General features: G+C 46.6%; 12 protein-coding genes across 12 annotated transcripts; 5 read left to right on the top strand and 7 right to left on the bottom strand.

The window, feature by feature from the left end:
* Positions 1-125: 125 nt before the first annotated feature.
* M431DRAFT_521979 (hypothetical protein) lies at positions 126-2,393 on the bottom strand. Its single transcript, XM_024920488.1, has 5 exons — positions 2,005-2,393; positions 1,646-1,924; positions 1,497-1,528; positions 683-1,436; positions 126-613 (listed from the first exon to the last, which is right to left on the bottom strand). The coding sequence occupies exons 1-5, from the start codon at positions 2,284-2,286 to the stop codon at positions 458-460; spliced, it is 1,503 nt and encodes a 500-aa protein (XP_024772539.1). The 5' UTR covers positions 2,287-2,393; the 3' UTR covers positions 126-457.
* A 1,598-nt stretch (positions 2,394-3,991) lies between these two features.
* On the top strand, positions 3,992-4,642 carry M431DRAFT_557425 (hypothetical protein; the record flags this gene model as incomplete). The annotated part of the gene is made up of 1 exon (XM_024921472.1): positions 3,992-4,642. One exon carries the CDS (start codon positions 3,992-3,994, stop codon positions 4,460-4,462), a length of 471 nt encoding a protein of 156 aa, XP_024772538.1. The 3' UTR covers positions 4,463-4,642.
* Positions 4,643-6,409: 1,767 nt separating this feature from the next.
* On the top strand, positions 6,410-6,779 carry M431DRAFT_89933 (hypothetical protein; the record flags this gene model as incomplete). Its single annotated transcript, XM_024924085.1, has 2 exons — positions 6,410-6,506; positions 6,565-6,779. 2 exons carry the CDS (start codon positions 6,410-6,412, stop codon positions 6,777-6,779), a joined length of 312 nt encoding a protein of 103 aa, XP_024772537.1.
* A 355-nt stretch (positions 6,780-7,134) lies between these two features.
* M431DRAFT_483964 (hypothetical protein) lies at positions 7,135-8,000 on the top strand (the record flags this gene model as incomplete). Its single annotated transcript, XM_024916163.1, has 3 exons — positions 7,135-7,333; positions 7,429-7,509; positions 7,576-8,000. The coding sequence occupies 3 exons, from the start codon at positions 7,135-7,137 to the stop codon at positions 7,998-8,000; spliced, it is 705 nt and encodes a 234-aa protein (XP_024772536.1).
* A 746-nt stretch (positions 8,001-8,746) lies between these two features.
* On the bottom strand, positions 8,747-9,137 carry M431DRAFT_497180 (hypothetical protein; the record flags this gene model as incomplete). Its single annotated transcript, XM_024917566.1, has 2 exons — positions 8,747-8,935; positions 8,991-9,137. The coding sequence occupies 2 exons, from the start codon at positions 9,135-9,137 to the stop codon at positions 8,747-8,749; spliced, it is 336 nt and encodes a 111-aa protein (XP_024772535.1).
* A 2,834-nt stretch (positions 9,138-11,971) lies between these two features.
* Positions 11,972-13,141, top strand: M431DRAFT_557419 (hypothetical protein; the record flags this gene model as incomplete). The annotated part of the gene is made up of 2 exons (XM_024921471.1): positions 11,972-12,209; positions 12,522-13,141. 2 exons carry the CDS (start codon positions 11,972-11,974, stop codon positions 13,139-13,141), a joined length of 858 nt encoding a protein of 285 aa, XP_024772534.1.
* Positions 13,142-13,479: 338 nt separating this feature from the next.
* On the bottom strand, positions 13,480-13,770 carry M431DRAFT_67301 (hypothetical protein; the record flags this gene model as incomplete). The annotated part of the gene is made up of 1 exon (XM_024921728.1): positions 13,480-13,770. A coding segment is annotated over one exon (291 nt), but the record flags the coding sequence as incomplete, so codon positions are not given.
* Positions 13,771-13,812: 42 nt separating this feature from the next.
* Positions 13,813-14,620, bottom strand: M431DRAFT_90205 (hypothetical protein; the record flags this gene model as incomplete). Its single annotated transcript, XM_024924125.1, has 3 exons — positions 13,813-13,984; positions 14,103-14,325; positions 14,377-14,620. 3 exons carry the CDS (start codon positions 14,618-14,620, stop codon positions 13,813-13,815), a joined length of 639 nt encoding a protein of 212 aa, XP_024772532.1.
* Positions 14,621-15,485: 865 nt separating this feature from the next.
* M431DRAFT_497178 (hypothetical protein) lies at positions 15,486-16,139 on the top strand (the record flags this gene model as incomplete). The annotated part of the gene is made up of 1 exon (XM_024917565.1): positions 15,486-16,139. One exon carries the CDS (start codon positions 15,486-15,488, stop codon positions 16,137-16,139), a length of 654 nt encoding a protein of 217 aa, XP_024772531.1.
* Positions 16,140-16,245: 106 nt separating this feature from the next.
* On the bottom strand, positions 16,246-18,825 carry M431DRAFT_147461 (hypothetical protein). The gene is made up of 4 exons (XM_024912751.1): positions 18,625-18,825; positions 18,430-18,563; positions 16,995-18,377; positions 16,246-16,938 (listed from the first exon to the last, which is right to left on the bottom strand). The coding sequence occupies exons 1-4, from the start codon at positions 18,691-18,693 to the stop codon at positions 16,677-16,679; spliced, it is 1,848 nt and encodes a 615-aa protein (XP_024772530.1). The 5' UTR covers positions 18,694-18,825; the 3' UTR covers positions 16,246-16,676.
* A 299-nt stretch (positions 18,826-19,124) lies between these two features.
* On the bottom strand, positions 19,125-22,168 carry M431DRAFT_557412 (hypothetical protein; the record flags this gene model as incomplete). Its single annotated transcript, XM_024921470.1, has 13 exons — positions 19,125-19,386; positions 19,450-19,607; positions 19,665-19,794; positions 19,867-19,989; positions 20,048-20,181; positions 20,249-20,343; positions 20,419-20,875; positions 20,941-21,067; positions 21,126-21,268; positions 21,325-21,366; positions 21,438-21,818; positions 21,884-21,986; positions 22,062-22,168. 13 exons carry the CDS (start codon positions 22,166-22,168, stop codon positions 19,281-19,283), a joined length of 2,106 nt encoding a protein of 701 aa, XP_024772529.1. The 3' UTR covers positions 19,125-19,280.
* Positions 22,169-24,110: 1,942 nt separating this feature from the next.
* On the bottom strand, positions 24,111-25,199 carry M431DRAFT_521975 (carbohydrate-binding module family 1 protein; the record flags this gene model as incomplete). The annotated part of the gene is made up of 3 exons (XM_024920487.1): positions 24,111-24,948; positions 25,007-25,072; positions 25,130-25,199. Coding segments are annotated over 3 exons (802 nt in total), but the record flags the coding sequence as incomplete, so codon positions are not given.
* Positions 25,200-26,210: the final 1,011 nt, after the last annotated feature.

Below are 26,210 nucleotides of genomic sequence, written 5' to 3'. Positions count from 1 at the left end.
TACTGTATTACCTTGCAACACTCGACTGTGGGTACCTCCAGATATAAACCCAGTAGTCTAATGTTGGGACCAACCTATAGCATTTTAAGAAGACTGATCCATTAAGTTATATAATTATAGTAAACCTGAGTTATAACGATGTAGGTCAGCACGTCCTTTACTATTGTAATAGAAGGTTATTGCAATAGACCTGGGGGCTTCCAGGCTTCTAGATTTCTGGGCACCTAGGCACAGCAGATAATATCTACTCATCTACGTATGGTTTTTATCTTTTGAGTGCTAGAATCCACTATCCTACTCCATGGCGTTATGTGCCTGTTTAGTGGACGCCGGGTTCTTTTAAGTTACATGATCAGAAGTGTCTCGCGTAGTCGCCTTGACGAGGAATGAGAGTTGAAAGTTGAAACACCGTCTATACTCCCACCTTCCAAGGATCATGAAACGAGCGGGATCGACTTCAGCTCGTCTTAGTCGCGACACACATCAACGGCTTCGTCTCCCACATGGAGAACACTCGTTGATCAAACCAGTCTCGGTGGTCCTCGCCCAACTGTAGATCGAATTGGAGCAACACAGCGGCCATGAAGAGACGCATCTCGTTCATAGCAAAAGCCTAGTTCACAGTCAGCATCGGCAAGACGAGATTTTGGTTCGCGTGAACGTGTTCGTGGGCGAGTCGTACCTGACCCAAGCAGTTCTGAGGGCCGTAGTTGAACGGCTGGACGGCATCAAGCCGGTCGTTTTGGAATTTCTCGTCGCCCAGCCAGCGCTCTGGGTGGAAAGAGTCGGGATTGGTGAAGTGGGCGGGAAAGCGAGACGTGGCATAGTGTGGCACGTGGACGTTCACGCCGCCTGGGATCCAGTAGCCGCCGATGGACCATCCAGGGAACGGAGTGACGCGGGGTGCGCCGGTAGGCACCGGTGGGTAGAGTCTCAGGCCTTCTTGCAGGGTGGCGTCCAAGTACTTCAGTTGGGCGAGGGATTCGTAGGTTACGTCGTCCATAGATGAGAAGGCGGAGCGAACCTCGTCGGTGACCTTAGCAAGGCAGTCAGGGTTGGTAAGAAGAAAATACAGCGTGCCGGTCAAGCCTATCGCCGTAGTGTCGGTGCCCGCAGTCATGAGAAGCTGTGCGGTGGAGTGATACTCGTCCAGGGACATCTTGCCGTCAATACCAGTCAGGGGTTTTGTCCAGAGATCGGGAGGGTCTCGGGCTGGATCTTGCAGGCGACGATCCATACGGTCTGCGGAGTAGCGGAGATTTTCCATGGCGGCCTTCCGGACGAATGCGCTTTGTAAGAAACAGTCTTTAACGAGCCAGCGGGTGAAGGAATTGTACGTGGAGAGGACCCGGAGGCGGATGATGGTTCGAATGCCACTAAAAGCCGCATGGACGTAGTCGGAGAGACGGCCATTTCTCAGCATTTGCAGGTCGTCCCTGTCGAAGGAGAAGACTTTAGCGCGGCAAACAATCTCTAGAATCTTAGCCTTACCTTACCCTAGCGCGAGGTCACCCATGGCATCGAAAGTCTACTGCCTCGTTAGTCAATCAGAACCAAATGTGCCATTCAGCGTTCAGCTCTCAACTCTCCTCTGATAACCTGCAGATCAGAAATCGCGATAGACGGAATACATGGTTGGACTTACTGCACATCTAAACAACTCGACCATATCCACCGCAGCATCACCGCGCTCAGCCAACTTGGTCTGCAGAAGCCGAGCCCAGCCCTTGACGCGTGGTTCCATCTGCTTCATGGACTTCTCACTGAACGAGACGGCCAGACTCTTGCGCAGTCGCGCGTGTTCTTCGTCGCGCATGGCCTGAATCATGCTCGGGGCTCCGTTGGCCGGAGGCCAATACGACGCTGACGAACGATGTGGATGCTTCTCTTGGCCCATGTTCTTTCGGTAGCCATAAATGTCTTTCTGTTGGGCACGACAAAGGAGTCAGTTATGTCAGCGCGGCTGGGGAATAGCTACGGGCACGTTTTCCCACGGAGCCTTACCCAATCCTGAAAACCACCAGTAAACGACACTTCGTTGGGCGCCAGCCGCACGACCGGGCCGTATTTCTTGTGCAACGCGAGGACTCCATGCGCTTCCTCACCCTGCCATTCCATGTACATACGAGGAATGCGCGAGATGGCCCAGAGCTTGGGGCCGGGAATTTTGCTCAAAGGGCCAAAGAAGGCGCCGGTGATGACTTTGATCCACGCGTACACGACATAGAGGACGACGGGCGTCAGCCAGAGTGCCAGAGCACTCTGGGTGAGGTCGGAAGAGAGCATGACGAGCGAAGTCCAGTGGTAGATGAGAGTACGGGCAAAGAATGGATGCCCCGCGGTGAGCGGCGACCTTTATGCTGAGCTCGGTCATTCGTCGTACGACCACCGAGAAGATTACCTTTCGATAATACATAAAGAGCAGTACAGATATTTTACTAGGTAGGCTGCAGCTAATCATCTAGCTATATGCCCACACCCCGCACCCCACACCCCACACCCCACACCAAAATACGTACCTGTTACGAGTACACCTCATGTGAGGGAGGACGGTGTGGGTCACATAAGGGTGGGGTGGCGACGTTACATTATAGCCTGCGGATTTGATTGGCTAAGAAGGCTTAATACCTTACCTAACCTTTAGCTAAAAGGTCTAAGCTTCTATTACCTATTCCTCTCCTTTATTTCTTTTTAAACCTTTATTTCTTTTCTTTTTTAAATATAATACTATTATAATAATAAAACTAGTAGCTACTTTAAGTATATATAAGTGAGAAAAATAAATATAAAGTATCATAAATATATTATAATATAATTATTTTTAATATTATTTAATTAATAATTTAAAAAAAACATTTAGAAGTATAGTATTAATATATTAAAAATATTTTAAATATTAATTATATTAAAAAAATTAATAAAAAACTTTGAACTATATAATATATGTTTATTAAAGTATATATTAAGTTATATTAACGTTTAAAATTTTTAAAAATAATATTTATGTATTTAATTAATTATAAATATTTTAATTTAAAAAAATTAAAAAAAATATAATAATATTTTTATTAATTAAATAATAAGTTAAACACTTATGTTTTTATATATTTAATGCTAATTTATAAGGGTTCATTAATAATTTATATACTCCTTATATTTGGTCAAATATATCTTCTAGGCGTAACTACCTCCTTATACCGCTTAGTCTAACATAATATTATTGCGCAAAATAACTTTGGGTCTACCTCCAACGTCCTGACCAGATCAAACACTGCTAGAGATGCGATCATTGCTGAATGGCACGCGCGCCAGCAGAACGGACGTCACCTGAAGCCAATTAGGTATATCTTTCTTCTTCCTGCCAAGGCATTCGGGACAAAGCCTCGCTACAAATGATGTACTATCAGCCGAAAATTCGGTCCTTTATTATTAATTCGGCGCTGCTACATCCTCTTGTACAGACAACACCTTGATCTTTGGCTACTCTCAGTCTTCTGTCATTGGCGTTTTCTCCGGCACCGAAGTTGAGCAACATGCCCTAGCTACTGAAGTTCTGAGTAACTTTTTAAAGCAGGCGGAATACTTCTAAGACTATTGTTGCTCAGCTCTGCAATGAAAGCGGCAGTGGGGCAGACTATGCTGTGGGAGTCATTGTGAGCAGCTCAGAAAACCTACCATCTGTCAAAGACGCCGTTAAGGCCTGGGCGGACGGGTGATGTGTCTCCATGGCGAACATTAACAAAAACTGGATGGAAGATGGTCTGCGAGTTTCCAGAAAACCAGCTCCTCAAACCGCACCTCTGTATTTGGAGGATCAAATATCCCAACTCATGTTTGAGGCAAGTCATGGCTGAGCGTCAGAGCAATCTACAAAACTACGGCTATCGTATCAAAAGATGACTGTGATGCCGTGGCCGGAATTAGCCAGACTGATTTGGCCAAGTTCAACCCACAAGCCAATTTTTGCAAAACGCTTGAGCCTGGTCAAAAAATGTGCTGCTCGTCGGGTACGCTGGCCGACCCCTTCCCTCCCGCGAATTCCGATGGCATCTGCAAGACTATCAGTGCCGTTAACGGCGATGGTTGCGGATGCTTGGCATCCAAGCGTGGCCTTGCTTCAGGATACTTCATAACGATTCATCGCGATCCCAAGTTCTTCTCGAGTCTACAAGTCGGACAGCACGTGTGGTGTGGTAGAGATATCGCCAATAGTACAGCGCCAGCTAAGACCATTCGAGTGGCCGAACCCATGCCTAGAAAGTCCATGAACGGACAAGGACGGCCTTCGCTGAGCGTCACAGACGATCCCGAGCCTCAATCGCCACGGCCCTCGACCCAGACGACTGTTGATTCTACCGGCACCGGGCTCAACATCGCACCTCGACCATCCGAGTCTCTATCTCTATGTTTTGATGCGCCTGGGCAACTGTCATACGTCAATTGGCGCATGGAAGAGTTTTAAATGCTCACTAGATCATGTTTGAGATATACGGATTGCACAGATTGCGCAAAGGCAGCCGATTCCACCACGTCAAAGACGCAGACGAAGCTATCCACGTCGAATGGCGTAGGGTGTGTCGTGACTTGGGTCGCCTATTAGATGAAGCGCTACTCCATCCTTTAGGAACAGATTACAAGCACTGTACATACATGCATACTACGAATACAATATATAACCTTTCTGCTATGAGGCCACCTGTTTCCTTGCGGGCCCGGCGCCTGATTGCTGCTGATTCTATGAAGGCCCACTCGTATAGGCTCCCTATGAGGAATCCGGATCTTTCCTAAATGCCATTAATGAGAATAGAATCTCCCTTATCTCCGGTTTGTCTCGTACGGACTCTCGTGCCAGTTCCATGAACTTGAAGGCCCCGACCCCAGCGTCGTACACCTCCGGGATGGAGAGTGGTGGAGGAGTGGTAATTGTGGTGCGATACCTGATTGCCCACCGGCCGGTATTTGTCTTTTTTGGCCTTCCAGACTGAGGCTAGTTAGGCACAAAGGGGTTAAATACATGTATTGATGACTGCCGGGCTGATGGGCGGAGACCGGCTTCGATGGCCCGGGTGGACTCCGTTCTGTTAGCTGATCTAAAGACCCGACGGCCCGATGTGATACCTGTAATATCCATGGATCTCTGATGAGGACCAGTCAGTTGATGCTTTCAGGGCTAGGATAGCAGCTCCAGTAACTCATACGTCTTTTACAGTTTACTTTTTTGCTGTTCGAAATCATCATAGCTACAGCTTTTAAATCTGGCTATCAAAACAGGCCGTTGGGTTGAGTTTTCAATACCCAATGCTATGTAGCTGGTTGCCAAGGGGTTTGTCAAATACATGTAAGCGAGGATCGACAAATAGGTAGGTAGTTAGCATATCGACAAATAAATACCATATAGACAAATAATTAGCACATAAGAAGCCAAAAAATAAGCACATACTACCATGCTACATAAGCTTGTTGTAACATTACTATTATTATCCCCATGTAGTATATATCTATTTTTCCGATCCCTGTGTTTTCCTGATCAAAACCGGGATTAATTCTGGGGATACGCATAGTCCAATTTTCCGAGGGATTGCGGTAGCCAATAAAGACCAAGTTCGAGTCAAGTTACCCGTCAACTGGAAGCGGCCTGAGCTTACTACTACGTGAGGCATACCCGATCTGGCAATAAACTCCTACAGGCCCTGGCTTCACGGGTGTATCGTTACCACCAAAGATCAAACCACAACCTCGGATTCACCAACAACCCCAGTCTACCTTTAGCGCACATTAACGTCTACCTCGTGTAAAGGTCTTTGTAAAGTTTAAATTATATCGTGATTCACTGGGCTCGCCTCCGTCAAAATCCAAATCTCCCTATTCCACGGCATAGGATTTGGAGATCTGTGTCTGAAATATTCTTAACATAACATTGAAAATTGCAATTTAGACTTGGCAATTCGATATTTCTAACTAGTGGTCCCCTACAAAAGATCGTCAGCTTACTGATCAAGGGTTACATCCAGGTCTGTGTATAATTGCAGTTGATGACATTTTGATACTGCTTCGGGGATAGTATCTGATTGTCGGGCAAATAGACAAAGTACTACGGATCTTTTCAGGGCAGGGTGATCTTGGGTTGGCTTTGCCATCATGCAATAATCAGTCAGTAAGCGGCGATGGGGTCATTCCGCGGCATCATCGGACGGGAATGCATTGTTTCTCTAAGATTCAGGCAATTCTCCGTTTCCTAAAGACTCCGGCCGCTGTCTCTCAACAAGCATAAATACCTTCGTCCATCGCCCGAGTCAAACAACTTCTTCACTCCAACAGCCTCTTCACTCCAGCAACTTCTTCACTCCAACACACAAATATTCCAAACAACCTCCTCAACACCAACCTTTCGGTTCCAACATCAATCAATATGCAGACCTCCGCTATCGTCACCCTCCTCTTCGGCTTCATGGCCCAGAGCGCCCTGGCCACTGTCAACCTCGGCACTGACTCTGCCGGCACTCCCAGTAAGCAGCTTTCCTGAATTTCCCTCTGTTTTCTATATAGCCTACTAACACCTGACAGTTGCCTGGATCAGCGGCCAGTCTGAGTGCACTCACACTGTCACCAACGGTTGCGACAACCGTTTCACTCTGTCCAACGGTGTTACCTACTACATTAAGGGATGCGGTGGTGCTGGCTTGACCCTGTTTAACAACGACAACTCTTTCAACGCCAACTGCCGATCCGTCGGATCTCAACACCTTGCTTGTGGTGTCACCGAGAACTGGTCCTGCTAAACGAATTGCATCAGTAGCTAGATGGAGATTTTGAGGAAGGGAACGGGGTGTAGCTTTAGTTGCTCTTTGTTTTCTTAGTGTAGTGTCTTTGGCCGATATGTGTTGATTCAGGTGACGACCTGCGGATGATTCATTTATTGTGCCGCTCTTATAATAAAAAGGAGTTGCAACCCGCTCACATTTTCCGCTGTGAATTTGACTACTTTATCGACGATGATTACTTTTGAGATCGCAATTCAATCTACAACGACTTGGACCGACTCAAAGATAAATGGATAGTATACCCCCTTACTGCACGAATCAGTATATCATCAAAAACAAAGATTGCCATCCCAGAGTTGCAACGCTCGAAGCAATGGGTCAAGGCCGAGTAAATCTTATTACAGGCATTGGCGCAGTTGTACTACTTGGCAATAACTTTGGCGAAAACATTCGACCATCAAACATTGAGGCAATTTGCGATCGTTGGTCTCAAATGCTAAAGGATAGATCCTATCTTGGAGCTTGTATCTCAGACCTTACGAATATTATGCGCTCTCATGGGGAAGAAGGAGGTGAGCAGCGGAGGCTTACGAACAACATTAGCTGGCACAGTTCAGATAAGCCTTTCAGATCATGCAACTGCAACATTAAAACTGCTTTTAATCAGTCTTATCTGTGCAAGAATTACAAAAGTCAAAAGACTTTGGAGGAATTCCAAGAGCTGGCAGCAGAACTCTGAAGCCCCGAGGTACGGGTATATTCAGCCACAACATCCAATTGAACTGGATGTAGGGTGGTATCGGGGTATCTACAGAATCTAAGCCTCCAGTAGCTTCGGAGGCCTCATACGGAGTTAATGCCTTTGTTTCGCACCAAATTCAGCTGCTCGGCGGAGGTAGTAATAGTCTAAGCTTGACCTCTGGGCATTTGTCACCAGGAGTTGAATCAGCTACGACTGAGCAATGCGATTCATATCCAGGGCTTCATGAGTCGCAGACTGGTGCCAGTATCGACGGTTCATTGGCGACGTCAAGTTCGAGTGACCAGGGAGGCTTTGTCTCGGGATCTCAGACCCCATCACGCATTTTTGGTGAAGAGCTGCTTGGTGGTCATCCTTCTAGCTCTCAAGAGGCCAAAGTCCTAACGAGCCAAGAAAATGGTAATGCAGACACACAACAAAAGACTGGTAGACTCGGTAAACGGGAGTTCTTTAAACAACAATTTTCTCAGGCTGCCTAGAAATTAGGGTGTTTTTAAGCTTAGAAACTATATAAATTAAAATGTAGCGGCATAAAACAGCGGACATTCGCTGGTGGCAAAATTTATTTTTAAGACTACAGATGCCAAGCGGATGACAGAAAAACCGAGGCCGAGAAGAATTCGAACACCCACTAGTTAAATTATACGCCTATAAGGGAAGTAGCTACTATATCTACTATACATTTGCCTAATGACTACTACTATATCTATATTTCCCTAGTAACTACTACTATGTCTACATTTACCTGATAACTACTCCTATATCTATATTTCTTTAGTAACTACTATTATACTTATATAGTAAAATTCGTATGCTAGTTGAATACCAGTAGGCGTTCCTCTATAAAAGCACTACTTAATAAGTTGATGAAGTGCTTATATTACTGAATGTATGTACTTATTTCCTTTGCAGTCTCGCTTTTTGTGACCTCCGCTTGAGATGCATTTACAACACTTAGTACCAAGTTTTACTTGTATCTTCTTAGTAATGATTGGCTACTTCAGCTATTTAAAAGAATGTAGAGAAGTGAATTTGTATGTTCAGTTACCGAGACTCAAGTCTGAAGCTTCTGATAGTCTGAGTCGATTACTAAATTGCACATTAAATGATCCAGTAATCTCCATCAGTTCCGACATGACTTTGATCCAGAAACACCTACTCCGTAGGCCCATCTTATGAATGTAAGAGTCGGATTATGATAATATATCATCATGTCGGGGTTTGTTTACCAGCTTTGGCAGCACCAGTAAATAGGCTCATAGAGAAAAGGTCCAGTAGCGCATGACTCGGAAACACCATAGCAGTTGTGAAAGTTGGCGCCATTGGTCCATACAAAGCCAGGCATGCCGCTGCTATCACAGCTGTTGATTCCATTGCGGCTGCCGTAGCTTGGTCCAAGCGCTGCAAGGGTCGCCTTTGAATTCGTTTTGGGAGAGATCAATATCATTGCAGTTGTTGGCGGCGATGACCCATTGGTCGTTCACCAAAACGTTGTTTTGCCCTTGCCATTCGTACTCTTGCTTGCGGCCGATGCCAACCTCGCCCGAGTTGCAGATAGCATTGGCGTATTGGAGGTAGCCTAGTGAAAAGGGAGCAGTAGTTGTCGACACCTTCATATTGATTGAGAGCTGATGATTGGGTTGTTTGAGTTGGAGAAGGAGTTGAAATCAAGAGTTAAGAGACAAGCGAAAATAAAATTGGTGATAAGTCGGTTGTTGTGGACGCTAGATTTCCTGTATTTCTTTTAATTCAGGCTTTTTGTAAGTGATTCTTTCCTCTCCTTATATACTTCCTCTGTCCATGTTGCCCCCACAGTCAGAACTTTTATTTTCTCATCCCGGTGGTTGTCAAAACATTTACGAACTCCGAACTCGCTTCAAATCCGTAACAGGATAGCACCCAGAGCTGGGTAAATCCCTTCCTAATTCTATTTCTCCGGCCATAGACGTAGCTAGAGTAATCTATATTTCATGGGAACATTTTCGGTTAGTTTAATATCATGGTGGAAGGCCTAGAATGTTTGGATGGAATCTAAGAAGCTGATGATCACCTTGATTGAGAAGGTAAGAGATTTGGCTTCCTTCATTAGTCGCTGGAATAATATTGACTCCATATTATACAAGATCTTGAGAAGTCGGCGTGAAGGTAAGTATCCCACAAGCTTCGCAATAGGAACACGATAAGCTCGCATCAAAGACTACATAAGGTTAGTACGATATCTCTCCTATTCCTATTCGTTTGACTAGCTCTAAGATCTATTATGGACAGGCAATCACCGCATTGCATTGTATAGGCCAAATTATCACGAGGCCGGGAAGTTGCTTTTGCTAATTGTAATTCAGTGTGTCAAAGCGCCGCTCATTCCGGTAATTTTTCCGGAAGAACATCTTCACTGCTTTGTCTGATAAGCACTAGAAATTATATTGTATTGATAGCTGGGGGGCGCAACTCTGGTTTCAATCTATTATTAACGTAAATTCTACAGTAATTAACCAGACCATCCACGCTTTATTAAAACTATAGCCTGAGATAAGTCAGTTCCCATTTGATCTAATCATCGATACCCGATTTCTGTTGGAAAGTTTTCCCCCTGTAGCTACAGCTATATTTGCAGGGATGAAGTGTCTATATCTTTCATCTAGGAATTAATTAACTAGCTTTAAGGGCTTGGTCAAGCAGCATCTAAGGTGTTCTTGAAGTGACTCGCGCTGCTGGTGGTAGAAATGCTGGTTATCTCCTAGTACATTCGGATATTGCTATCTAACATGGCTCAAATAAAAGACAAACATAGGTCGGAGGGTATTCTCACTTAAAGCTTGATCGATTCTGAAACTATTCGCGAGCTAGCTATACCAATACTACCAAATAAAGCTTTTCGTAATCACTTTCATTTTCTTCAATAAGATCATGGCCAGCTTCACCGCCGCCGCCGTCAGGGCTAATCAATAATAACCGTTCAAGTAATTCCCTTGGCTATTCTATAAACTGCTGCCTAGGAATGTCAGGCCCCTAGTCGTTGCCGACGATATAGAACATTCTTGCAGGGTCAGAAACACGAGGGCTCGTTGGATGTTCACTATTGCCGAAGAGGCTAGTTTTCCGACTAGACCATCCGAGCTTATTATGGAGATGCGACTGAGGAAGCATGACGGGATGAACACGAGCAAATAAGCGACGGATTGTATAGTAGATTTGAAAGGCATAGCGGGCTGTTATAAAACCTGTAAGATATTGATCTCTCCTTCAGTATAAGGAGATTATTGATAAACTTATCGCTTGAGGAAGTAGAAATACTTTGCTAACAACCAGTTGGACCTAAACTTTACTACGCTTCAATATGCGAACACACTATTATGACTCGTATTAATAATATTAAAGGCCGGTATATTAAGTCTGACAGTGGCTCCTACTTTGTAATTATCAGCACTCGTATAATGCTACAGTCATAGTAACGGATATGTGCGGGAGTCAAGCCGTTGACCATACCTGACCCTGGTGCCGGGCTCCTGCCCTTTTCGAATCCAGCTAATAGTAAACCGGAGCGGTGATGCATGCCTCGAATTTGTCTGAATCATGTTGACTTGTAGGGATCTTGCTGTTGGTTCTGCGAAGCTCGCATACATAGCCGAAATAAGGATACGACTTTAAGTCCGCGGAAATGGTTCAGTTGTCTTCTCACGTATCAATGTCATGTAATTGACATGATACACTGGCTTTCGTTTGTTTAAACTGGAAAAGTAATCTGAGAGATATTATGCTCGCTCGACTTCACGTTTCTTTCCGTAAACATTGGCGTATATGAGCTGTAGCGGATGAATCATGCCTCGGACGGGGAGTAGCATTTTGGCGTTGCATTTTTAATCATGTCAAGGATGCCTTCACATTAAGATGATTATAGACTTGTGATCAATTTTCTGGGACCGATGGTCTGCTCTCTCGGTGGAGTAAAGGTTAGAGGGGAAACCATTGCCCGGTGTCAAATACTCTGGCATCTGTACGTAATAATCCTGCTAACACAATGGTAATATCTTCTGGGTATAAGAAACAAAAAAGTATTAGTTTAAAGATTATATTTAGCTGATTTAAGAAGTACTTGGGGGTTCGCTTAGGGTCTACTTGTGTTAAAACGCCATTAGCTTAGGCATTTGAACAAGCATGGAAATCTGAAATGTCAGAATTCGGGTGGTATATTTGACTATTTCATCAGCGAACACCATCAGTTACCAGTCATATACTACGTCTAGACAGCAAGAATTTTCTCACTCTGCTAGGATCTTGAACCTTCGTGGTTTAATACAAGCCACATTATAAGTGGACACTTGCCATTAATCTCACGCCACCTAGGTTTCAATGTTCCATGCCTACCTAGGTAGTCAACTGGTAATGACTTAATTGTTAGTATATCCGCTTTCAGCTAAACGATTTGTAAGCCGCCCTTAACTATAGAGGCATGGCCTGTACCTCACCGTCCAAAGATGTATTGAGGGCTATCTACCCGAGTTATCTAGGAAATTTACCACTTTCACTACTCAAATCTACGCTCGAGCTACTCAACTCCTTACTCCTGATGTCATTTTTGCGCCCTCTTGGGACTTTGCGCCCTCTCAAACCTGGCGCCCTCTATGGCTTCACGCCTTCTAAGTTGCAGCGCCCTCCAAAAACATCATCAGAATTATTAATGCTTCTTGGTAAGCAAAGCACGTCGATGCCAAAAAGGGCTTTGTCTAGAGCTTATTCATTTTGATGAATAAGCCTCGTGCCTTCATGTCAGTGAACAATCTCAGGAGTATATCTACAGCGCTTTGCATTCTACCACTCCGGTTTCAATATTCATCCATCGACTGCATTTCCATTTACGATAATTCATGATGGCCACTTCTGCTCAGGAATCTCGGCTTCTTGACAGAGTGATTGAGGCACACGGCGGATTGGACCGATGGAATCGTGTCGAGTCCATTGACGTGACCTTCAACTTTCCGGCGCTTTTCTCGAATTAAAAGGTTATCCCGGTCACCATCAACCAACCATTACTGTTGATGTCGAGAAGTTTAAAAGTGTCATCCAAGGACTGCCAGGCACCAACCCTGACGACAGAGGGTATTTTGACTACGATAGGACGTGGCTAGAGGCAAGAGATGGCTCGGTCATAAAAGAATACAAGCAAAATCGCTCTTCTTTCAAAGACCACGTCCGCACCACTCAATGGGACGATCTACAACTCACATACTTCATCAGTTACGCGATGTGCAACTACTTATCCATCCCGTTTCTCTTTATTCGCCCCGATTTCACAACCCGCGAGCTGGAACCGCATACCGAAGGCAGAGACAACTGGCGCGTTTTGGAAGTAACATATCCAGATGGATTTCCGACGCATACCAAAGTTCAAAAGTTTTATTTCGATGACAAAGACTTTCTCTTGAGAAGGATGGATTATGTCACCGATGTTGCGAAAGGAGTAGCCGCTCATTATTGTTGGGATCACAAGAACATCGATGGACTGGTTTTCCCGACACTGAGGCGTATTGTCCGAAGAAATGGAGATGTTGCCGTATTCAACGGGCCATCAGGATTTGTAATTGATTATACCAATGTAGTTATCCATGAAAAGGCAGCTTGAGTAGATATGAGCTTCATATTAAATGGAAAGTCTTTAGAGCCAACGAAGAGGTCTGTAGTAAGCCATACAATAGGTATAGAGGCGACTGAACTATAAAGTGACTGGTTACGTAGACTATATCATCAGTTTCTTGCTCTCCGTATTGGCAAGTCATTCTTAAAGTAGGATTGCCCTCCTTCTTGCACTCTCACCACAAATGCGTCAGGCTCCTTTCGGCTATTGGCGTTCGCCGATTGATCTAGACGCTGTATGATGCTGTTACGCCTCTTCTTCACAGCCAGTGACCGTACAGTCTCGCGATTCACATCTTTTTCATCAATGTAGATGTTGCCCGTATCAAGAAGCAACTTCACTGCTTTATGACGGCCAAAGTGGACGGCGGCTAACAAAGGCGTCCAGCCGTTTCTGTTCCTCGCGTTGACGCCTGCCCCTCTATCGATCAACAACTTGATGACATTCGACATGCTGTATATGATGGCGTAAAGCAAAGGTGTCCATTCACATTCATCTATTGCATTTACATCGGACCCTTTATCTAGTAAAAGCTCTATAGCGACCATGTTGCTATGTTGACTGCTGTACATGAATGGCATGCGACTCTGTGTATTTACCGTGCTAGAATCAGCTCCCCCATATAATATCTTGTATACTGAGTGGCTCCTGCGACAACACTATAGTCGATAGGGCCCAAAGTCTTCATATCCCGTGCCCTTGACGAAGGTCTGCAACCAAGGACCTTGCGTCTTCGCCTCTGCAAGCTCGCAGAAGAGCTTTGCATGTGCCTCTCCATCAATCTTAAAAGCGGCTGAACCATCTGCCTTTCGTTCATCGACATAGTAAAACCTATGCAACTGTCAATCACATTCATTCAGGCTGTTAAATGACGTTAGGGATTACATACTTGAACCCTTTATCTTTGTATTCAGCAGCGGCAGCCATCATCATGTGTGCAGATGCTGACTTGCCAGCACCGGATTCCAGGAACTGCGGGAGCGGCTTGACGTTTAGTATGTTGCCCGTAAATGCGAATACCTTTGGCGCATTGGCAGGGAGCTCCGCGAAGCCGAGCACGGCCTGCTGCGCGGCGACAAAAACACTGGTATTGTTGACAGTCATGTCTCGCTTGAAAGCGTCCAACGGGATCCCAAATGGGTCGCCTGGGGAAGAGAAGGTCGCGGCGCCGGCTACGAACGTTTAGCAGGTATTCAGTTAGAATTTCTGGTGCTAAGGCATACCGTTGTAAATCACTACGCTCGGGATTCCCAGCTCACTCTTAACCTTTACAAAGGCATTGACAACATCGTCGGGGTTGGCGAAGTCGCTTTTGATGTTAAGCTGACTGTCTGTGCTGTCTGCCTCGTTCAGTGACCGGGCTGCAATTGCAACCTTGTAGCCTTTTGAGGCAAAAGCCTTCGCCGTTGGGAGACCGACTTTAGGTCCTGCACCGAGGATGAGAACGACAGGAGATATTCCGGGCATAGTTGGGAATGAATGGGAGAGGCCGGACCGTGTGCAGTCGAGCAAGAAAGCGAGGTGCCTTTATCTGCTTTATATATGCTTCCATATCTTCGCATTGAGGCAAAGAAAGGCACAGGCAGTGATCCGAGACGGTGAGGTTTCTGCTTGTACTGTTTGTAACGGAAGCCATCACGGAGCTGGACCAAGCCTGTATGCCCATTTTGGCTAATGAGTGGATTCTCGCCGGTCCCCCGGCCCCGGACCCGGAGCCTTCGGAAGGTCCGAACTCGATTACATAATGTTCAATTCCGTTCCTTACCAATGTCGCAGTTACTTCTTTGAGCGGCGGTGATATCCATTTGCTGCCTCAAACTCCTATCATTCCATGCTATTACTAATTATTTACTTGTACGTCAAATATTGTCATTGTCTTTGAACCTGCACGAAGTGGCTCGTTCCATCCTGCGTAAGGAAATTTAGAAGCGGGGCATGTTCCCGTGGATTACCTATCAAGAGGGCTCTGGTTTATCTGCGAGTCCTCCGCTCCGGCTGACTTTAGTCCCTTGTAGTTGCATAAGCTTGTATATTCGCTTTCCCTTTGTTACTTGGGTGTATTAAATTGAGTAGGAATGTTGTGTCGTATTGTCAACATTTGTCAGCTTGCTACTCCTTCATGATGAATGTTGAATCAAGTAGAACTCTCAAGGCAGGCAGGGAGAGGCGATGTATTTAAAAGGAGACCGAAAGTCCATGACTCCGAGCCCTTGTTGCGCTGTATTATCTACTGGATCTTTCATCATCAGTCAACACCTGAATCAATTTGCAGGCTCTCGATCCTACAATCTATCTTCGTATATCTTGATACATCTTCATCTAAACGGGTGAAATGGAGCCGATCAAAGTACTTGGAATTCACGGGCCCAACGCTGGCAAAGTTATTCTCCTCTGTGAGGAGCTAGGTCTGCCATATGAGACCGAAGTCATCCCACTTAACGATGTCAAGAATCCCAACTACGTCGCCATCAACCCAAATGGGCGACTGCCGTCTATCCAGGACCCAAATACAGACCTCACGCTGTGGGAATCGGGCGCTATTATCGAGTACTTGACAGAGAAATATGATACCGACTACAAGCTCAGCTTCGTGCCAGGCACAGCTGAGGCGTACCATGCTCGTCAATGGCTTTACTTCCAGACCACTGGCCAGGGACCGTACTACGGGCAGGCGATGTGGTTTATTATATATCAGCCACTTCCCGAAGCACGCGAACGCTACGTCAAAGAGGTTAATCGCGTGACTGGAGTACTGGAGGGACACCTGGCAAAGCAAAAGCCTGACGCGGACGGCAACTCCTGGTTCTTAGGTGGGCGCCTCTCCTACGTGGACATCGCCTTCTTCACGTGGCAGAACACAGCCGAGCCGCGAATTCCGAATGAGGAGTTCAACCAGGATGACTACCCGCATGTCAAGAAGTGGCTTGACAACATGCTCGCGCGACCGAGTGTGAAGAAGCTTCTGAAGCTCCAAGAAGCCAAATAGAGTGTGACAGGAGGGAACGGGCCTCCCTCTTAAACAGGCGAATTGCTACTACGAGGGTGGTTGGAGATGAAGATATTTTATGTTCAAGTAGGATGTTGAATAGATACTCCCGACTTGTGCGCCTCTTACTAAATCTTGTGCGCCATTTATATCCCTACATACCTATCTAGTTACCTAAATACATACGTCCCATGGTTGAACAATATGTCAGTCAGAGCTGGCTTAAAGGTATTAATCTCTGTCAGCTATATTTCTCACGACAAGGGAAAATTGGATTCTCTCCAGCCAGAACAGATATTAATAATGTAGGGTCTAGAAAGGCCTAGGCGTTGTGTCTTCACAAGCCGAGGCTTGCTTATTGGTTGTGTGTCTCATGGAAAGGTTAGCTACCCTGCCGGGTTCAACCAGACTGCCTTATGCGATGAGCGCCCAGCAAGCCTGTCAGACGCTTAGCCACTGCGTCACAGAGTTTGCTGCTGTAGGTGAGATAGGTTGTTATTAATAAAGTTTTAATAAAGACTGGTTATGCTCAGATGATTATGCAAAGGACGCCAGAGACTTTGAACTGAAATGTTGAACAGCCTTTTTGGCTTTGAGGTTTAAGCTGTTGCAAGTGCGATGCATTTGCACCAGGTCCTTGGACTGCGAGATCGTGTTTGGATCCCTGGTAAGTGTCTCCAACAGACGTAGAAATGGCTCAACGAGATTGAGATCTGAAACTGCGTTTGGCGATATAGGATTTTGTGTTAAATTATAGAGCATGCTACTAGCTGCAGCGAAGAAAGCGTGAAGAAGCATCCTGGAGTGAGTCAGATAAAGATTCAGGAAGGTTCTGCTTCTCTAGAGATCACTTACCAGACACAGGCACAGTCACCTTGAGGGATGGCTTCAATAAGACGGATCGCCTCGCGTGCCTCAGCGACGCATAGGCTACCTGGGGGTGGTAATGGTTCGGACCGCCTGAGCTCTTGGTTGGAGGAAGATTGCGCCATAGGGGGCAAGTGGCGATCAATCATTGTGAGGCAATGAAGATAGGTGAGTCGTAAAACCACCTTGTGTATCATCTCACCTGAAAGTTGGAAACCTGACGATACCGTGAGGTCTTCTGGTATTTCCAGCTGCGCACTGGACTTCCAGTACGATAATAAGGAACTCAACTCTTGTGCCGCAATCGCTCTCTGCGCCGCTGTTTGTCGTCCAACCCGTACTGAGTACAATTGTTTATACACTTGCCCCTGAACAAGTGCAAGGCCTATGCGACAGTTGAACAGGTCCAAGTTACCGGACTCAGGACTTGCTTTTGATGGCAAGTGTACATCCATGTCATCATCATCTTGGCCAAAGGGTCGACCCGTCCGTAGACTAATATCCTTGTCAAGAATGTACACCTTCCAGAACACCCGCCGCCGTTTCTCGGCTTCTGATTCCGTGACTCCTGGACTGGAACATTCTCTGTGCAGATTCATAAGCTGTGCCAAGCGTAGAGCTGCGGCCACGAGCATTGCGGCTGGCTCCGGATCCGGTGTGCCCTGAAGAAGGCAGGCCATACCCGCCAGAGCCTGGACAGCAGAGAGACTTCGGTCAGAGACATTCAGCTCGGATACGACGCTTAGGGCGTTTTGTGCATAACCATAAGCTAGAATGTGCTCCTGTGTCGGCTCTAATGTGCGTATGGCGCGGAGACGATGAGCTATTGACAGCACAACATTGAGGCATGCCCACCAACCAGCATCCCTAGGACTGGAAGTCGAGTACTTGAGGTGAAACTCTTTCAAGAAGTCCTCTTCGTGAAAAAGTGGAAGGAATCTATTATAGTTGCTGAAAGTTTCCTCAACCAACTCCTCAGCGACTGCTTTTGTGGGTAGCTGCTGGCGCGCTGGTAGAGAAACTGGGCGTGATTCTGGAGCGGAATGAGGCCACAAACGGTCAGTTACATAACTCCCAAGAGTAGACCAATCGGCTTCATTGAGGTCGGGTACTCGAAATGTAGCTCCATGGCGAAACTCTACTGGATTGTTCGTATGTTCGAATGAGGGAACTTGTAGCTCATTCTCTGGCATCCATGAATTACTTCCATTGTGAGATTTGATCAGTGCTGCTGTGTCAGGTAATGTTGCGGCTGTCGTCTGGTCTTCATGCGAAATGATGTTAGGCACAGTTGGCTTTCCCAATGACCTTTCTCCTAGCAAAGCCTCTACTCCCAAGAGTCTTTTCTCGAGCTGTGCGATGTATTTGAAGCTGCAGAACACTTAATAAAGGCAAACTTCGTAGGCTAGAGAAGCATACTGACCCAGCTGGTCTGCGAGGCTTCCTCTTCATTGCAATTGGCGTAAAATGACACACTGTGCCATATTTGGTGCATGGGCTGCATCCTTGGGCAGTAGGCTCGCAGCGAATCTTTTTCTTCCGGCACATGTCGCAAGCCTTACATTGAGTGTCAACAGATGCGGAACGGTATTGAGTACGAGTATTTGGTTCAACTCACGCGAACGATGACTGGCCGCCCCTCTGCACTGGAAGTTGGCTGGGCCGCGAAACCCGCGTGTGAGTCCATAACTCGGATTGGAAGGGTGTAAGGTGAGAACTCGAAGAAGCAACTGATTTGCTGCCTAAGCGACGTGCAAGTACATGAGGAAATTAAACCTCGCAAAAAGGCATTTGACCAGTTCCAGAGTCTTGATCGTTCATCCGCCCTCTCATCATTGCCAGGCAAGAGTTGGATTATAAATCAGACTCCTTCAGCTATTTAACACCAAGACAGCTCAAGCCCCACACTTTGTCCTACTCTGATTCGCTTTCTCTCGTCACTTATTGTTCCCTGTTGATAGGCCTCCATCTTCGGGCTTCAACAACCTCACTTTCGACAATATCATCTTTACTCAATATAATGTCGCGATTCTTCGAAGCCATATAAAGATTCATTGAGAAGCCTTCACGGATGCAAGATAGTTATTAATAGAAAGGAGCCATTGAAAGAAATGAAGAGCGAGAACTGAAACATTCCACATGAACAACGTATATAGGCCTAATATATGCTCGACTACCAATTATGACAATCCATAGGGCATACATGTACTTTTTGGAGGCAACAATAGGTTATAGGTCAGATTACTATAGCTGTCGAAGTATATGTGGCGTCACCTAGGCGAAAAGACCTTTCATGGTGCTGATCCCATCCTTCGGCTTAGGCAGCTGAGGTAGGAGAGTCTGAATCCAGCCAACAATCTGCGGAGCCTGGACAGAGATCCTTCAAGATGTCAGTAACTTCACTATTTTCAACGGGGAATGGCATGGAAAAGAGAATACTTACTTGCAGCCAGTCGCAGTGGAGTCCATCTTGGTTCGGGACTTGGACTTGGAAGAGCTGTGGGACCCAGAGAGTGCAAAGGGGCCGTACCCGACGGAAATGTTGGCCGATGTGGACGATGCAGAGACAGCGCTTTCGAGTTTAGTTGTGTCTCCAGAGAACTAGAGAAGACTGGTTAGATTGAAGTCTGAAAAGGTGCAGGCTGGAGGGCGACTTACACTGAGCTCTACATCGGCAGCGACAACAAATGCAGTTGGAAATGAGGAGAACTGCTGGTACTTGCCTTCAAGATTCTTCTCATTTTGAAATGCCGCCTTGAGTGCATCTTCACCGGGCGAGATTTCGAAGCTGTAAAGGGTTTACGGAGTCAGAAGAGTTCGTGGACCACAACCGTGGTGTAGGAAGTGATTGAAGACTTACCTTCCAGAGTCAAGCTCGGCATCGGCGAAAAGCTCTGCGTGGAGCCAAGGGCGTTCAATCTCCACGACCATGCAGCTCATGCTGATCTCAACGTCGAGGTTGGACATTTGCTGCATTGCATCACTGGGAATTACTTAGTATGGCAATTGCTCGGCGGCACATTTGGAAATGATAGACTCACGAGCTGCTATCAGAGTGACTCGCGCTGCCGGAAGCGCTGAAAAATCCCCAACCTGCCTTGGCTGCGACTGCAGAGGCGGATTGCGACGTAGCAGTGACTTTAGTATCGGACTTGGCGGAAATCTTGCACGAGATCTAGTACAGGTCAGTTCCTTTGAGTCCGGAGCAATTTATGAGCTCTATTCAGTCGTTGAAACTTTACCTTTGTCCAGGGGTCTGGCCCATCGTCGGTCTTGTTACGCCAGGACTCCTCGTTGTCCAAGTCTTCAATGTCTGGTTTGCTCGGGTTCTTGATGCCTAAGAACTGCGTTAGCCCTCTGGTCGACGAATCCAGAGTCGCACCACGAGAAAAGGGGGAGGAAGATGAATTACTTGGGTCGGCTCTGGCTTCTTCGTCTGTTATGACAATGCCATTTTCGTTCACAACAGGCAAGGGAAGAAGCTTAGCCGGAGCCTGCTCGGCGGCCTTTGCAATGCCGAGCTGCTCTTTGAGATCGGAGATATCCGCCTCCAGCTGCCCGATCCTGGCGTCTAGCCAACCTTTAACATTATCCTTGTTCGAGCCCTCGATGTCACGCACAGTCGCAGTGGTGCGGCTAAGGCTCTTCTCAGTGTAGTCCTTCTGCGCTTTCTCGAGTACCGACAGAGGGGAATCTCCCTTGGCAGCGTTGGGGTCAGCCTCAGCAGGCGGCGCGCCTTCCTTTTCAAATAGTTTCTTGTTCTCTTCATCCATGTTAGCATAGACCGCCGTGTAAGCAGTTTGAAGCTCGCTCTGATCTGCGTCCTTGTTGCTCGCCAGAACAGGGAAGAATACACCGCCGTCAACGGCCTGATAAGATCAGCTCGGATCACATCGAGTATAATAGGCAGCCGCTGTTTTACAATGGATCTTACCTTTTGTAGGGTTTTGTGAGACACCAAGAGGTTCTGAAGACGGCGAATCTCGGCGCGGACCTCGGCGGGAGATGGCCCCGAGTTGTTCTTTTTCCAGTTTAGGACTTTCTTGGCCACGATGGTTGCCCTAGGTTTAACAGTGAGCATTAGCTGCTCCATAGAGAGTCATGGTAGATTACACTTACCAGCTACTCGGGCTGAGCACAACTCCATTGTACTCGCTTGAGCCATCAGGAGCAATGACTGTCAGGTTTCGGTACGCTTCCTTGCTGTTCTCAATACGCTTCATGCCCGAGGAGATGTCGACAACTCCAAAGTGGAAATCAACCTCGCAAAATGTAAGTTCTCAAAACGTAGGCGACTCTGCAAACTAGGGTGGCTCACCATGAATTTGTAGCCGTGCACCACCCAGTCCATATACTTGGTCTAGATATTGTTTTTGAACTTTTCAACACGCATCAGTATTATACTCTTCTGCTTAGCTATATAGCACTCACCTCCCGGGCATGCTCCTGGATCCACTGCATGTACTTCTCCTTGGCCTCTCGAACCTGCGCAGTGGTGGCCCCAGGTGGCGGCTGGCTCCTCTCCATGGCTTGAGCTTGAGCCTGGGCATACGCAGCCACCTCCTTAGCCCACATAGATTGCTTCTGTACATACGTATCGACCTTTGACTTGCCATTACTGCCAGGGGTGTCATCTGGGGAGGTAAAATACGCCATGGACAGCTTGTAGCGGTCACGGATGGTCTTCAGGCGCTCATCTTTGACCACTGAGGTATCATTGCCGATCACGCCAGAGACCGAGGCCTCCACAGGCACCAGCAAATCTAGTGCGGCGAGGTAGCTTCGAGCAACACTCTTTCCAGTCTTTCCGGCCTGTATCGTCTCCATCGTTAGCGATCACATTCACAAAGTCAATACGCCGGGATGTCTGGACTGGCGGTAAACTTCGATAATGGGATCATTCCATCAACGAGCCTAGCCTCCTTGACCTGAATATCCAGTGGTGGCCTGATGAGCTTGGAAGAGTTATAGTAGTAATCCCTGACCATTGAGCCGGTGTGTTAGTGTGGCTCCAGATAGCGAAAGCTCTTCAGAAAATGCCATGATGCGACTTACTTCCAATCAATAATGGTTCCAGGCAGTGAAACAGTGAAGACTTGGTTGTTGGCCACGGGAATGGCAGCGGCAATGGCAGAACGGACAGTCAATTGGGAAATCAGCATTGCGTTCATCTCGATTGTGGGACAAGACTAACCTCGGAAGCATTCTTCATCGAGCTGAGCACAGCTGCTGCCTGTGTGTTCGTGTCCCCCATTGCGAAAGATGATAAAGTTGAAAGTGCGTTGGAGGTGAGGAGAAAAGCTAATAGTACAGGGGCTGTTATAAAAAGATAAAGAACTGAGAAGTTGCTGATGCAAAGTTCGACTCCTGGTCTGGGTTGGATGTCGACGACATTCTTATAGAGCCGCTTGGTTCATAACATAACATAGCCATCCGCTCGACGCTGGCCTCCGCGAACTGCTAAAAACTCCAAATCACATCACGGAACTGTGATCAGTTCAAGTCTTGATCGTGAAGGTTGGGGTCCATGGTGGCTGAATATTGCCAATAGTCATTTCCTTTCTCGAGCTGATAATGGAAGCTCGTCCGGGTAAGGTATAACAAGATACAATGTGATTGACATTAGAACTAGACAAAATCACAGGAAAAGGTGAGTTGGGGGCACATGTTCTCTGCCTTGCTTGGATCCTGTCTACCTGTGTCAAATGACACGCTCAAAGCCATGATGGTGGACTATTGGCAAGCCGCGATAATGAAGGTGAATCGCTTACGAATTCTACAAGCTCTAGACGAGCTCGGGCTTGACAATGCCCATCAAAAGGCCGCAACAGTATCCCGATTGAGGATATTGTTTGTTAATAGAGGTTGCTCAGGCTGCCACCTTGTCGGGATGGTTCACGCCCCCACCTTCTCGGGACGGCTCAAGTAATCTGGGGTGGCATCCGAGACCGGTAAATGAGATGCCCTGGTGAAGGTCGTTAAGCCTATGAGGTATTTGATTCGGCGATGCGCACAAGAAGCACGGCATCACCGTCAATAAACGGGCTCATCACAAGGCGCACAATGCGAGTCACTCGCCAGGACTGGTTAGTCCTGAGATGTTGTTTTATACACACGATCTTGAACAAGGCAGCGCGGACGCTAATACCTAATCTAAACACCTCGGGAACCATCACGGGTATGTCCGGTTGCAGCAATAGTAGCGATGGCGGATGCCTCAGCTCGCTACTTTTCAACTTGACGCCTAAACAGGTGCAGGGATGGGGCGGGAGGTAAATCATGGCCGGCTGTTCCTTGCATATTAGCCGCCGAAAACTACACTATTTGTTCTGCCGTCTCAAAGCGGGTCTTGGGGTTGAACTCGTATGTGTTGATTGGACTGGACTTGTTTGTACGATAATCATGGCTGATGAGCTCTTGGCCTGGACACACGTTTGGATCGCCGTCTGTGGTTAGTCCCCACGAGACCTTTCTCGTCAAGCCAAGGACGGTCGCTTATTCACGCAATGATCAAGCAACTGAATGTTGAAAAGTCTCACCTGCCGAGAAGATGTAATATTATTACCTGCCATTTGACTACACTGGGTCTTTGGGGGGCTTCAATTATGTCTGTGTTGGTGTGAAAAGACTGTATGTGTTCGTACCATGATGGCACAGCCGCAATGATTAGATTAAGCCCTATAGGGCTTAAGCTTACCCTATGACTTGATGTTGTATTAACCTCAATTCTATCTAAGTTTGACCTCCCGGGGACTACATCTACATCTTATACTATTAGGAACTTTACAACATTGGGAATCTCATTTAAGCATTTAATGTGAAAGGATTCTGTTACAAGCTGTTGTAAAGGGTAGTGCTAGCATAGACTGCTCGCATTAACGAATCTTTTTTATCTATTGACTCGATTGTCAACCCCTCTGCTTCCTGTTACAGAGAATCTAAAGATCTAACACTACAATACCACCCAGTAAAATAGCTGAAGCCGCTATACCTTACACTCCCATACTAACGCACGACTATGGGTAGTGGAAAATTCGGGGGCCCGTTAGACTCTTTGCCGAAGTTCAGGACTAACTATGGATTTGAAAGACTTAGATTTAGAGCCACAAAGTTCTATTCTCAAGAGCAACTGAAGTAGAAATCTAGTACACGGGCGCTCTGCGCCAACGTAAAATCTATATATACAAGAACGAATCAATCATAGACAGGTCAAGTTGAAGCCAGAAGAATACTGGAGTTATTACCAGAAACAAGCACATGACTATTTCCAAGTGACTTAGTTAAGGCACTGAGAGTACCACTGGTTTTGTGACTTGCAGGTGGCCGGAGGCTGGCAAACTGAGGGACCTGTCCAGCCAATGCCTCCACACTGGCCGTAGAGAGTTTGTTGTTGTCCACCGGTAGATGGTGGTGTCGATGATGCCGCCGGCTTTGTCGACGATGTCACTGGCTTTGCAGACGATGCCGCTGCCTTTGTCGATGGTGCCGCCGGCTTTGAGCTCGAACTGGCGGGAGGAGGCAGGCTAGTGTCATCACCTAGGACGGGCGTGGTGTCGGTCTCTTGTATTCCATTGCATTCGCAAGTTCCCCAATCAGCAACAGCCTGGCCCGGGCAGGCAATAGGCTCAAAATCAACAACCACATTATCTCCAAACACCTGATTCTGTGCCATAATGTCAAAGTGGTAGCTGTAACCATACTGGTTAGTATCACCGACATTCGGGCACCACTGCTGATTTCCATTATAGGGGCACAGGTTTGTGACCATTACAATAATGCTCTGGCCAGCAACACCACCTGTGCCACAAGTAGAGCAAGGTGCCTCTCCCGTCGAGGTCAGTTTATAGCATTTACCGCAGCCCGCGCCGCACCACGACGCACCGGCCGTATCGAAAAAGGCCTGAGAACCAGCGGCGGTATAAACTCCGTTACCAATACCAAGCTAAAGAAAAGACGTCCATCAATTACTGCTCATAGTCTGGACAAGCTTTGAGTCTTACCTGCCATGGGAATCCACCAGAGCTTGAGCCGCATCCGCAAGCACCCTCCTGCCCATCGTAATAGTGCTGGACTTCCGGTTAGCCACGGTCAAGTAGGCCTCATTGAACTACATATATGCTTACAGTAGTAGTAGCTTTGTATGCAGAAGCAGCGCCTAAGACGGCAGAGCCAATAAAGAGAGAGGTCTTCATGTTTGCAGTAGTATTAGATCACGATGCAGAAGAAATGAAATAGATTGCCAATCTGCAGCAGTTGTGTAAAGAAATGTTAACTCAAGGCGGCTTTGTAAGTTATATAAACAGATATATTTCGGAGGATTGCTATCATTGGTTACTCTAGGGTCTTTTATAAACAACTATAAGGGGCAACGGTAATTTGTAAAGGATCGTTTGCGTTTGCCGTAAGGATTTTGTTCTCGGTATACGACCCCTTTATTCTATTATAATATATCTGTGACCATGTGGCGCCCCTTCACCTGAAATTCCCGGGCCGGCTGAATCCACCACATCCCCTGCATCTGTGCCTGAAAGAGACTAGGGTACGGGGATGTTGCCGCTGAAGGGCTGCAAACAAAGAGTTTCCTGCGATTGATAAGGCCAGCAGGAAAAAATTAAAGGATATAGACAGTATTTACTAATTTCCATTTTATAACCCAAAGAAGCGAATTCTTTCGTAGTAAATAAACATATATGTATAATAGTGATCAATCATAGAGTCTTACCAACCAGTAAATAATATCAGCTCACACCTTGTACAAATGCGCCGTAAGAACGTTAAAAAAAAAAAAAAAAAAGAGGTGCTAATCAAACAATAAACATATTGAAACAGCGCCCCGGAAATAAGCAGTAACAGTACACACCGATGCAGGGATATATAAGTTATAAAGTGCACCGCAAAACAAAAAGGACCTCAAATCCCTCGGCAGGGAGATAATAATATACATGAGAGTTAAAGAGTGTGGAGCCCACGGGTGCCGATAGATGCGAAGTCCTTGGCAAGGAATTAAAAGTTTGTCAACAATGCAGAGGATAGGAGAGGGGAGGAGATCGCAGTAGTACGTAGAAGAGAAGTTTGGCTGGAAAATACAAGGTTTCGCTTGTAGAGATTGGGAATGAAATTCGAAACTAACTAACGCCCACGAGTGAGCACGATCGGATGTTCACTTGATGTAGATGACGCGTGGTATTGGCTTTTTCGGACCAG

Source organism: Trichoderma harzianum (assembly GCF_003025095.1).
Source record: "Trichoderma harzianum CBS 226.95 unplaced genomic scaffold M431scaffold_9, whole genome shotgun sequence".
Taxonomy (NCBI): Eukaryota; Fungi; Ascomycota; class Sordariomycetes; order Hypocreales; family Hypocreaceae; genus Trichoderma; species Trichoderma harzianum.
This window is presented reverse-complemented; position numbering and strand designations above follow the sequence as displayed.